At 44.9% G+C, this 13,084-nt stretch overlaps 1 protein-coding gene across 4 annotated transcripts in view; it reads left to right on the top strand.

Moving 5' to 3' along the window:
- Positions 1–1,656: 1,656 nt before the first annotated feature.
- The window catches only part of LOC145354345 (poly [ADP-ribose] polymerase tankyrase-2), a 69,357-nt gene continuing 57,929 nt past the window's right edge, over positions 1,657–13,084 (top strand). For 2 of the 4 annotated variants that reach the window (XM_080205522.1, XM_080205524.1), the window contains exon 1: positions 1,660–2,088. In XM_080205522.1, the coding sequence (XP_080061648.1) occupies positions 1,857–2,088 (232 nt within the window). In that variant the 5' untranslated portion in view covers positions 1,660–1,856. Of the gene's footprint in view, positions 2,089–13,084 lie in introns of all 4 variants that reach the window. The other 2 variants (XM_080205525.1, XM_080205523.1) reach the window with 2 other exon arrangements.

The raw sequence follows: 13,084 nt of genomic DNA on the forward strand, positions 1-13,084 counted from the left end.
TGTTTCTAACGTGTTCCTCACTTGTCACTCATGTTGGAACTAGTTTTGTTATTTTAGTATTCCCTTCAACTGGAGTACCTATATCACTGTTTGTGCATTGAGAGGGGTTGGTTAGCTCAGTCAGTTGGTGTGTGATGCAAAGCAACGTCAACAATGTGAGTTCAATTCTCATACCAGCTAAGGTTATCCATGTCTTCTCAGCCTTGCTCTTTGCTTGAAATGAGTGACCATCAGATTAAATCACTACCAGTCTGTGCTTTCTTTCTCAAAAAGGGGGAGAGCAGCTTATGGGACTTTGATGACTTTTACTGTGCCCTGAATCATTTTTAATATTGTTTCTCACTGAGCATTTTCTTCATTTACTGCTCTGAAGTTCTTCTTACTATCCTCTTTATCCCTTGATGGAACATTAATCCCATACAGTTCACTCCTGTTCCATTACAGGTGCCAGTATCCCATGAAATTGAAGTCCTCCTTACACCACTATTCTTTTAGACAGCAGTTTATCTTCCTGATTTGTTTATCTGTTTATCAATTGGCTTGGGTAATAATTCTGAGATTATCATCCTGAGGTTTTGTTTTTAAACTTATTCACTGACTCCCAATACTCCCTCAGCAAAAGCTCTTCTCTTTGCCTACGTTGTTAGTCCTGACAACAACTAGATTTTCCCCTGCTTTTCCACTTCACTTTTTTGAAATATTTTTAACAGGACTTGTCTATCATCCATCATAGAATCCATTTAGTGCAGTGGAGGCCATTTGGTCCAGCAGGCCATCACCTATTTTGAAATATATACATTTAACATAGCAAATTAATCTAACCTTTGGACTGAGAGGAAACCAGAGCACCCAGAGGAAAACCAAGCATGCAAATTCCACAGTCACCCAAGGCCGGAATTGAACTTGGGTCCCTGGCAACGTGAAGCAGCAGTGCTAACCACTGTGCTGCCACTTCCATCCTTGGAAAGATTAAAGCAAAATACCGCAGATGCTGGAATCTAAAACAAAATTTGTCAATGCCATCCCTATCAATTACAGCCCACCCTCACAGTATAAATCTTGTCCTACTTTTCTTGTCTTCAGCTCTGAGGAAGGGTCATCCTGACTCAAAGCATTGGCTCCATTCTTTCCCCATAAATGCTGTCAGACCTGCTGAGATTTTCCAGTATGCTCTGGTTCAATTTCAATAGGAGAGGCTACCTAGAGGACCGAGTTACAATTTCTATTTTTGAAGGAGGAGCACCTGTCTGAAGTCGACGTCCAAACTTGCTCTCCAGGACTATTAGAGAATGGTGACGATTCCGCGCATGCACTTCTTCCTGTTGGTGGTTACGATCACGTATCGGCTGCGGCTGGACAGCGGGGCGCGCATGCGCTTCTCCCTGTCGGCGGCAGCGGCCGAGGTGGGGCGCGCATGCGCTAGTCCCGGTCGGCGGCAGTGGCCAGGAGTTGGGGCGCGCGTGTGTTTCTCCCTGTCGGCGGCAGTGGCAAAGGCGGGGTGCGCATGCGCTTCTCCCTGACGGCCGCAGTCGACGAGGCGGGGCGCGCACGCGCTTCTCCCTGACGGCAGCAGTGGACGAGGCGGGGCGCGCACGCGCTTCTCCCTGACGGCAGCAATGGGCGAGAGGTGGGGTGCGCATGCGCTTCTCTCCGACGACGGCGGCGGCTGCTGAACGGTGGGGCGCGCATGCGCCTCTCCCTGCCGGCAGCTGCGGACACGTACCGGCTGCGGCCAGGACGTGGGGACGGCGCTCGAGCGGCGCCTGTTGGCCGGGCCGCCCTGTCTGTGCTGTGGCTTCTTGTGGTGTAGAAGCAGCGGGGGGGAGGAGGGCGGTCTGGTTCGGTTCGGTACGGCAATGGCATCCCGTCGGTGCTCGGGTGGTGCCTCTACAGGTACCATCACCTCCTCCGGCGGCTCGGGGGAGCACTCGGCGAGCCCGGTGCTCGCTCATCAGGAGCCGGCGAGGGAGCTGTTCGAGGGCTGCAGGAACGGGGATGTGGCCCGGGTGAGGAGGCTGCTGAGGGCGGACAATGTGAACGCCAGGGATACGGCTGGACGCAAATCCACCCCTTTGCATTTTGCTGCAGGTAAAATAAAACCGGGATTTCCTCTCCTTCTCCACCCCTTCCCCAGGGCAGAGCTTTCCCGGTGGGGCTGCATTGCTCAGGTTGCTGCTCGGATTCGTCCCACCCCCGATGTGAAATTGCCATTTTCCTTTGTTTATGTTTTAAACTGCCTTCTCGTTTTGGTGTCGAGTAGAAGCTGTCTGTTGGGAACCCTAACTTCACCCCTCCCCTGCCCCCGACGGTGGGAGTTAGTGTTTGCAGAAGTTTTGAAATATATACAGAAGCAGTGTTTGTGGATGCTGCAATTACTAAGCTGCAGCTGTTCATTATTTTGCCATTCACTCTTTCTCCAGACGCATCTTTTCCTTCTTTATACTTGTGCCATTACCACTTCCTTTAGTCCTGAACCGCAAATACTTACTATTTGATCCGTGTTCTCTTCCAGACGACTGCCTTTTGTTGTTTTTTCTCACCCATCCCCCTCTCCTGTTGCTTATAACTATTTTTAACTTTCCCAATTTTGCTTAAAGATCATAGACCTGAAATGTTAACTTTATTTTTCTCTCTGCCTGACTGGTTTTAGTTTAGAGTATATTGATAGTTTGGTATGTACTGTTGAATTCCATATCATTTATTTCGAGATGTTGTTCCCTCAGAAGGGGGAAAGTCTCCATGATGCAAACTGTTTATTTTTGCAAATATCCTTACATATTGGATACATGGACCACAGTGGTTCAGTAAGGCAATTGGGATGGGCAATAAATGTTGATTTAAGAATATTGAGGAGGTGGTAATATAGGGGCATTGTCACTGGACTAATAATCCAGAGACCAGCAATAATGGAGATTTGGGTTCAAATCCCACCAAAATCCGAAATTAAGTATAAGGATGACCATCGTTTGTCGTAAAAACTCATCCGGTTCACTAGTAATGTCCTTCGGGGAAGGAAATCTGCCAACCCTACCTGTTGTGGCCTACATGTGACTCTAGATACAAAGCAACGTGATTGACACTAGCAGGTCAAGGGCAACAAATGCTGACCCAGCTAGTAATGCCACATCGAATGAGTAGAATAGGAAAAAAACCAGAGAGAGAGAGACATCCTATGAAGTAAATTAAAAGATTTTCAAATAGCCCTGCATTTTGATCATAGGACGTGTGAATGCTGTGTACAAGAAATAGAAGCAGGAGTGGCCAACAGACCCTTCAAACCCTTCCCTCCATTCAATACGATCATGGCTGATATGTTGGCATCGATTCCTTTTTTGTTACATTTCCCCATAGCTCTCTACTCAATCTATCAAATATTTATCCACTTCCACTTTAAACTCTTCTAATCATAGAAACCCTACAATACAGGAAAAGGTCATTTGGCCTATCGAGTCTGTACTGACCACAATCCCACCCAGGCCCTACCCCCATATCCACACACATTTTACCCACTAATCCTCTAACCTATGAATCTACGGTCAATTTAGCATTGGCCCTAATCAACCTAACCCACACATCTTTGGACTGTGGGAGGAAACCGGAGCATCAGAGGAAACCCATGCAGACATGACGAGAATGTGCAAACTCCACACAGAAGTGATCCAAGCCGGGAATCGAACTCAGGTCCCTGGAGCTGTGAAGCAGCAGTGCTAACCACTGCTACCGTGCCACCCAGCACGGTAGCACGGCATCCATGCCATTTGGGGCAGAAAACTCCAGAGATTCACCACCCTCTGCAAGGAGCAATTTCTACGCACCTCAATTTTAAATAATCAGCTCTTCATCTTGTAGCTAAGTCCCCTTGTTTAAGACTCTCCCACTAATGAAAACATCTCAACATCTACCCTGTGAAGCCCCCTCAGGACCTTTTATATTCAATTTTCTAAACTCTGAGGAATACAGACCCAAACTAGTCTCTCTTGATGAGACAACCCTCTTATCCCAGGAATTAGCCTAGTGAATCTCCTTTGCACTGCCTCCAATGATACTATATCCTTTTTGAGGTCAGTATTCCAAGTGAGGCCTCACCACCACCCTACACAAATGCAACAATACCTCCCTATTTTTAAAATACAACCCCTTTGCAATAAAGATTAAAATGCTGTTTGCCGCCTTAACTACAAGTTGGACCTGTTTGCTAACTTTTTGATTTGTGCACTAGAACACCGAAGTCCCTCAGAATTTCACTCACCTGCAGTCTCTCTCCATTTAGCTAATCTGTCTTTTGAATCCTCCTGCCAAAGTGCATGACCTCACTTCCCCGCATCCATCTATATCCTATTGCAGAATCACAATATCCTCATCACATCCTGACGTTCCACCTATCTTCATCTCATTGGCAAATTTGGAGATCTTACCTTCTGTTTCTTCCTTTAGGTAATTAATGTAAATGACCAGTTGTGGGCCAAGAACTGATCCCTGTGGTACTCCACTGGTTGCATCTTTCCAGTCTGAAAAGAACCCATTTATTCCAATTTTCAGTTTTCAATCTGACAGCCAGGTTTTCAATCCATGCTCTCTCTCATCCCCCAATTTCATGGGTTTTTACTTTATGTACCAGCTTCTTTTGTGGCACCTTGTCAAATGCCTTTTGGAAATCTAAATGCACTACAACACAGGCTCCCTTCTATTGATTCTTTGTTAAATCCTCAAAGAATTTGTGCAAATTTGTCAAACATAATTTACCTTTCATATTGACCAGGTTTAATTATATTCAGCTTTCCTAAATGGTTAGCTATTTCTTCTTTGATTCTCTCCAGCATCTTGCCAATAATAGATATTAAAGTGACTGGCTATATCCCCTGCTTTCTGCCTTTCTCCGTTTTTGAACATGGGCATCACATTGGCTGTTTTCCAACCTCCTGGTATTTTCACAGAATTTAGCGAGTTATGAAAAATTTCAACGAACGGGTCCACTGTCACTGCAGCCGCTTCCATTAAAACCCTAGCATGCAGTTCATCAGGTCCTGGTAACTTGTCCATCTTTAGCCCCTTGAGTTTCTCCCATACTCCATGGAGTGTTGACATAAGGGGCTTTTTGACAGCAGCACTTTGGTTCTCTCAATGTGAATCTCCTTGGAATTTGGCGGATGATTGGATAGTCTAGTGAGCACCTATCTTACTATATTGCCTGGGGGAAGTTGCAGATGAGAGAGAATCCAACTAACGTAGCAGGTGGGCTATTTCAGAAATGATGGAGGGGGAAGAAAATGCAAAACAGGAGATGTGAAAAGTGCATCTCCTCGCATCTCAAGTACCTGGTCTTCACTGACATTGCAGGAGATATGTGAAAATACACATCAGACCATCAACAGATCTGTATCTAGTTCCACAATGACTTGAGGCTTTACCCTATATATGGCATAGCCTTAGAATTGTAATTGACCACAGACCTTGGTTTTACGTATTTAGATCCTTCCAGATATCTACAGGATGTGGTGAAGGAACCAGTGAGGGCCTTTATTCAACAAGCAACTGATCACATTTTTCATGTGACTTCAGAAATGGACCAGATTTGAAATATGGAGGAAAGGAAGGACATTAATGATTCAGCCTCCACACCTTTGGGGCAGAGAATCCTGCTGCAAGAGGATTTTTGGATTCCACCCAATTCTGGGGGCCATCAATGAAACAATTCCCTTAACCCACAAAACTACACAAACAGAAAGAGCTACCACTCTGTTCAGATGGTCTGTAATGGCTGGCTGGTTGTCCATCCCATTCTCCAACAATTGGCCCATAGCCTTGAATGTCTCAGCAACAGAAATGCACATCTACATATGGAGCAGCATGGTGGCACTGCTGCCTCACAGCACCAGGGACCCAGGTTCAATTCCCAGTTTGGGTCACTGTGCATGAAATCATAGATTTCCTATATTGCAGAAGGAATCCATTTGGCCCTCTGAACCCGCACCGGCAACAATCCTCCCTAGGCCCTACCCCCTACCCCACATATTTACCCTGATATTCTCCTGGCACACCAAGGGTCAATTTAGCATTGCCAATCAACCTAACCTGCACAGCTTTGGACTGTGGGAGGAAACTGGAGTGTCCAGAGGAAACCCACGCAGACATGGGGAGACTGTGCAAACTCCACACAGTCACCCCAGGCCGGAATTGAACCCGGGTCTCTGGTGCTGTGAGGCAGCAGTGCTAGCTGTTGTGCAGCCCTAAACCGTATGCAACTTTTCTTACCTCAGGTCCAAGGAGATTGAAGTCCAGTGGAAGGTTGGGTAATTGATAATGGATTACCAGAAAAGGGAGTCAGTTTGATGTGTCTACTAATGTGTTTAACAGGATCATCTGATGTCAAGAGCCATTTTCAAATACCTGGACCGGTCTGGGATGTTTTCCAGTGCTCCCTGGAGAGCGCAGTGAGGATAGTTGTCCAGAGTACAACACATGGAGACTATGTTGTTATAGATAAAGTAGCACAAGAAGGTTATATCATGACAGATAAAGTGACCAGCTAGAGTCAAGAGATGACAAATATATGGGAGGTGTTGCATAAAAAGGGTGGGGTCAACATAGCTTGTCATGTAAGCATTTAACCAGTGGACCCTATTGTAAAGTTTGTCACAAGAAAAAAGTCTCTCAGTGCTCTTCAATTTGATAGGTTCTGGACCTGTTTAAAAATAAAATGAATATTTTTAGAAATTTGAACAGGAATACATCTTCATTGAATAGTAATCAAAGCTTGCAACAGTTTCTGGCACAGTTCAGCTAATGTAAATTGTAGCAATTGTCTAATTTTAATACTTTTTTTTAAGCTGCTTTTGACTTTTTGGTTAAAAAAAACTTCAGAGACAAAGTATTCATATAACCATCCACTTTCTGCTTCTTCAATCTTTCAGCCAGGCTACTTTCCCATCTTTCTGACAAAGTAGTTGGTAGAGATGAGAATTAAGTTCAGCCATTCAGCATTCTCACTTGCCACGAGTGCCTAGCTGAGCACCTATGCCAACTGGTCCTGTGCCATTTTCCAGTAAAAGCAGAGCCAAAAAGATGTTGGAAAATTGGCCAACCTGATGAGTCATAGATCAGTAATTGGTCTGTGCTCCTGACAGCATTATATTACTGGATTTTGGTGGGGGGCGAGGGGGAAGCGGGGAAACGAGAGGGGGGAAATGCAGAATTGCCTCATACAGCCTGATCTATATAGGTGGTGCTGTAGCCAAAGTGGTAGTGGTAGCATACATTTGGCCATGTCAAGAAGAAAGCCATCAGATCCTGCAAAGCCTCAGACTGGAAATCCAGTTATTCTTTACGTATGGTCACATAGCCTTAAATAGAATTCACTAATGTGCTCTCATCAATTTCTGCTATGGCAACCTATTACTTGTTTCAATGCAGCAGTGATCACTTGGATTAGTTCCCCCCCAATTTTGATATTGACTTGAGAATTACGGAAGCATTGAAAGGCATGTCCACTAAAAGCTCTGTCATTGATAGATCTTGCATCTTTCTGCCCTTCTAATGTTCCATAGTGTCAGATAATTATGAAGGACTACAGCTATTAACTCCTTGTAGCTGCTTTCAAGTTCTTCCAAAGATGGCTTCCTTTGCCTAGAGGCTCCCTATTCCCCTAATTTATGATGCTGCAGAGGTCAGCTGGCCTCTTACCTTAGTGCATTGTGCCTTCGATGGCAGGGGTATCACAGAGTGAAAGTAAGTTGCTTTGATTTTCTATTGGTTCTTCTTTTAGCAGCTTAATATGGATAAGTTGCAAGAAGACAGAGTTTGCATTCCTGAGTCCCTTGGTTGTTTTCTTTCTCTTTCCTCCATTGCAGATTATAACAAAACACCTTTGCATAATGGGTGGAATAAAGCTTGAGCCCTTTCCAGAAATAACAGATGTATAGATCTCATTGGCTGCAGATTCTTCTCTCCTTAGCTCCAAATTCTTCTCTTCTTAGCTCCAAGCAGTTCCACCCCTTGTAGGCGATGTAAACTGAGATTTGGGAGATGTGCACGCGTCCCCCTCACTGTGTTGCTTGCCCCTCTCCTGGGCATTGTGCACCATATTACCATATAAACACAAAAATAGAGAAAAGGCGTGCAAATTGGTCTTGGGAAGTGGGCTAACTGAAAATACCCCTGGCCTACATCTTTGGGACGGTTGGCATTTGCTGCAAATTTACTGATTGATTGATTATAATTTCCACCTTAATAACTAATGGAGTTGAGACTAAATCCTATTTGGCAGGGATCTGACATAATTTAAGGAAATGGTTACATGAATATAATCAGGAATGTTCTCGGGTGGTTAAGCAAACATGCTGATCATACGTAACCTAAAACACATAATCAGGATGACGACACTCGAGGTGTTGCAGGCTGTAAGGGGGAAGAAAGAGTAGGGCTGGATGCCAGAGAAGGATCAAGGTATATCATGTAAGAAGCAAATTGAAATTGAGTGGGGGTGTGGTTTTGTGTAAAGACAATAGAAAAATGCTGAAACATAGAAGATCAGATGTGTTGTATTGTAAACCCAGTCAGTGGAAAGGTTGGAGGGGAGAGGTTCTTGATTGTGCTTTAGTGTTTCTTCTCCTGCAGAGCTTTTCATAGCTCTACTACAGAGCAGCTAAGTCTGCTATACGTTCATCTCTTTTAAGAACATAAGAACATAAGAAATAGGAGCAGGAGTAGGCCATATGGCCCTTCGAGCCTGCCCCGCCATTCAATAAGATCATGGCTGATCTGTCGTGGCTCAGTTCCACTTTCCCGCCCTCTCCCCATAACCCTTAATCCCCTCTCTTATCAAAAACCCATCAACCCGCTTCTTAAAAATATTTAGCGAGGCAGCCTCCACCACTTCAACGGGCAGAGAATTCCAGAGATTCACCACCCTTTGAGTGAAGAAGTTCCTCCTCAACTCCGTTTCCCCTTCCAATACATTAGATGACTATAACACCAGCGTTCTCCAATAAGTTATCCCAGAACTTCACTTCCTTTGAGAATATTGATTTTTCTATTAAAGTCTCCCACTTGTGCCTTTTCCCCCCATCTCTGGTGTTTCGAGTCCAGATGACCCTTTGTCAAAGCTTTGCCTTGCTGTTCTCAAGCTTGCTTTGACAGAGGCTCAACTGGATTCAAACGCCAGTTCTTTTCTCTCCTTACAGACGCTGCCAGACCTGTTGAGATTTTCCAGCATTTTCTCTTTTGGTTTCTGTTTTTACATCTGTTTTTACATCTGTTTCATAACATTGAGTACATTGCATTTTTGTGCTCTAATCAAAGCCTTCAGATGTTCTAATTCATTAACCATTTTCCTATATGTAAGCCTGAAAATTTCCATTCTTTGTGTGGTTTAAATGTTCAGTCGTGTCAGTTGCACATTTTATACAATCGTGGTTCACGTCTGCTAGCGTGACATGAGAAAATTTTGAGTACTTTGAGTACTTTCTCCTTAATAAAGTTAACAAATTGACCTGTATGCTCTTGTCCCACTTGATGAGAAGCCAGCAGTTCAAAAGCTCACATAAAGCAAGCAATTTGTTACATTAAACACCTTTTGCAGCAATCAAATTTATTTTGCAGCCACTGTACATAAAGGCACAGTACCAGAACAGATCAATGTACAAGATCTTTTCATAACCAGCATCTGAGGTGCCTCTAAATCATTGGTCTTAGAAAAAGATGTATAAACAGAAGTGTCAGACTCCATTTGCCATGTAAGATTTAGCATAGCCTGAGCAGTACTGCACCTTCAGTAGTTGTTTATCTGGACGTCTGCCTCATCTTTCGCCTTTTCACTCTCATGTCGGCAAGATTCTCAAAAACCCCAGCACCAAAAGAGCAGCCATCTAATTGATGAACCTTTGAACAAATGAGCAAACAGAACTGCAAATCTTCCTAAGGCTTCTTTACTCACACAGCTGTTGATAATGTCTATATCAGGGAAAAGACTGAAGTGCCAACTGCAAGGCACATTTGTTAACATTTTTCTATTTGTTGTTGGAATGTGTGTGGTGATAAGACCAATATTTGTTACCCATCCTAACTTGCCCTTGAGAAGTTACTGAGTTGGCTTCTTGAACTGTTGCTGTCCATCAGGTGCAGGTACACCTGCAATGCTATTGGGGAGGGGTTTCCAGGGATTTGATCCAGTGATGATGAAGGAATGGTGATTTATGGTTTCAGGTCAGGATGGTGAGAGACTTGGAAGGGGAGCTTGCAGTTCATGTTTCCTTGGTTTTAGCGGTTGCAGGTTTAGAAGGTACAATGGAACCATGCAAGTTGCTGCAATGCATCTTGCAGATGGTACATATGAATTGGAGCAAAAGTAGGCAAATTCAGCCCTTCAAGCCTGCTCCACCTTTCCCTGGTCTCAAATCCACCTCTCCACCTATTCCCCAAATCCCTCTTTGCCTTTTTATAAGAAATATGTCTATCTCCCTTTTGAAATCATTCAGTGATTCCGTCTTCACTGCATTACAGGGCAGCGAGTTCCACAAATTCACCACCCTCCTGTGAGAAGTAGTTCCTCCACATTGCTGTTCTTGATTAGTTGAATATTTAATTTGAATAGGGTGCTGATCATGTAGGTTACTTCATTCTGGATGGTGTTAAATGCTTTTTGTTGGGCTGTGCTCATCCAAGGAATTGTATTCCTAACTTCTGCAGTGTAGATGTTGCACAGGCTTTAGAGTCACAGTTGAACTATTCACTGCAGAATTTCAAGCCTTTGACCTGGCTTTGTAAGAACATAAGAAATAGGAGCAGGAGTAGGCCATCTAGCCCTTCGAGCCTGCCCCGCCATTCAATAAGATCATGGCTGATCTGAAGTGGCTCAGTACCACTTTCCTGCTTTCTCCCCATAACCCTTAATTCCCTTGCCTACCAAAAACCTAACTACCCGTGTCTTAAATATATTTAGCGAGGTAGCCTCCACCACATCAACAGGCAGAGAATTCCAGAGATGGTAGGAGTGGAGGGCCTGAATGACATTATTGTTAACTAGAGAGGCGGTGCTCGACAGACTGGAGGGACTGATTGTGGACAAGTCTCCAGGACCGGATGGAATGCATCCAAGGGTTCTGAAAGAAATGGCGGAGGTGATAGTGGATGCCTTGGTGATTATTTTCCAAACGTCGCTGGATTCCGGGGAAGTGCCGGAAGATTGGAAAACGGCTAATGTTATGCCGTTGTTTAAGAAGGGTGGCAGGCAAAAGGCAGGGAATTATAGGCCAGTTAGTTTAACATCTGTTGTCAGTAAAATGTTAGAATCTGTGATCAAGGAGAAAATAGCGAGGCATCTTGAGGAGAATTGTTTGATAGAGCAGACGCAGCACGGTTTCGTCAAGGGGAAGTTGTGTCTAACGAATTTATTGGAGTTCTATGAGGATGTGTCTAGCACGGTGGATAGAGGAGAGCCGGTGGATGTGGTCTTTCTTGATTTTCAGAAGGCGTTTGACAAGGTGCCTCACGAGGTTATTACAGAAGGTCAGGGGGCATGGAGTTGGGGGTAGGGTGTTAGCGTGGATAGAGGATTGGTTGTCAAATAGGAGGCAGAGAGTGGGGGTCAATGGGTGCTATTCGGATTGGCGGTTGGTGACTAGTGGAGTGCCCCAGGGGTCGGTGCTGGGACCTCAGCTATTTACCATTTATATAGATGATCTGGAGGAGGGAACTGAGTGTACGGTGTCGAAATTTGCTGATGACACCAAGATTGGTGGAACGGCAAATTGCGCGGAGGGTGTGGAGAGTCTGCAGAAGGATCTAGATAGGCTGGGCGAATGGGCCAGGAAATGGCAAATGGAATTTAATGTTGGCAAATGTGAGGTTGTCCACTTTGGTAGGAATAATGGTAGGAAGAACTATTACTTACGTGGCGAAAAACTGCAGCATGCGATGGTGCAGAGGGACCTCGGGGTCCTTGTGCATGAGTCGCAAAAACCCAGCCTACAGGTGCAGCAGGTGGTCAGGAAGGCGAATGGGATGCTGGCCTTCATAGCGAGGGGGATTGAACATAAAAGTAGGGAGGTCTTGCTGCAGCTGTATAGGGCACTGGTGAGGCCGCAGCTGGAGTACTGTGTGCAGTTTTGGTCGCCGCACTTACGCAAGGATATTTTGGCCTTGGAGGGAGTGCAGAGGAGGTTTACTAGGCTGATACTGGAGTTGAGGGGGTTGAGCTATGAGGAGAGGCTGAATAAACTAGGCTTGTACTCGTTAGAGTTTAGAAGAATGAGGGGAGATCTCATTGAGACATATAAGATGATGAATGGGATGGATAGGATAGAGGTGGAGAGGCTCTTTCCGCTCAGAAAGGACAGTAGGACTAGAGGGCACAGCCTCAAGATAAGGGGGGGGGCAGTTTAGAACAGAGTTGAGGAGGAACTTCTTCACTGAAAGGGTGGTGAATCTCTGGAATTCTCTGCCCGTTGGTGGAGGCTGCGTCGCTAAATATTTTTAAGACGTGGGTTGATAGGTTTTTGATAGGCAAGGGGATTAAGGGTTATGGGGAGAGGGCGGGAATGTGGAACTGAGCCACGACAGATCAGCCATGATCTTATTGAATGGCAGGGCAGGCTCGAGGGGCTAGATGGCCTACTCCTCCTATTTCTTATGTTCTTAGATTCACCACTCTTTGAGTGAAGAAGTTCTTCCTCAACTCTGTTGTAAACTGCCAACCCCCCCCCCAAAAAAAATCTTGAGGCTGTGCCCTCTAGTCCTGCTGTCCTTTCTGAGCGGGAAGAATCTCTCTACCTCTACCCACTCCATCTCCTTCATTATCTTATACGTCTCTAGAAGGATGAGGGGGGGATCTTATAAACTCCAACAAGTACAAACCCAGTCTATTCAGCCTCTCTTCATAGTTCAACCCCCTCACCTCCAGTATCAGCCTAGTGAACAACCTTAGCATGCTGCAGCTTTTCGCCCTTTAAATAGTAATCCCTCCTACTATTATTTGTATTTATATGGCTGATCCAATTAAATTTCTGGTCAATGGTAACCCCAAGGATGTTAACGGTGGAGGATTGAGTGATGGTAATGACTTTGAATATCAAAAGGAAATGGTTAGGTT

The sequence above is a fragment of the Carcharhinus amblyrhynchos genome, chromosome 17 (genome assembly GCF_965287045.1).
Source record: "Carcharhinus amblyrhynchos chromosome 17, sCarAmb.v2.hapA, whole genome shotgun sequence".
NCBI lineage: Eukaryota > Metazoa > Chordata > Chondrichthyes > Carcharhiniformes > Carcharhinidae > Carcharhinus > Carcharhinus amblyrhynchos.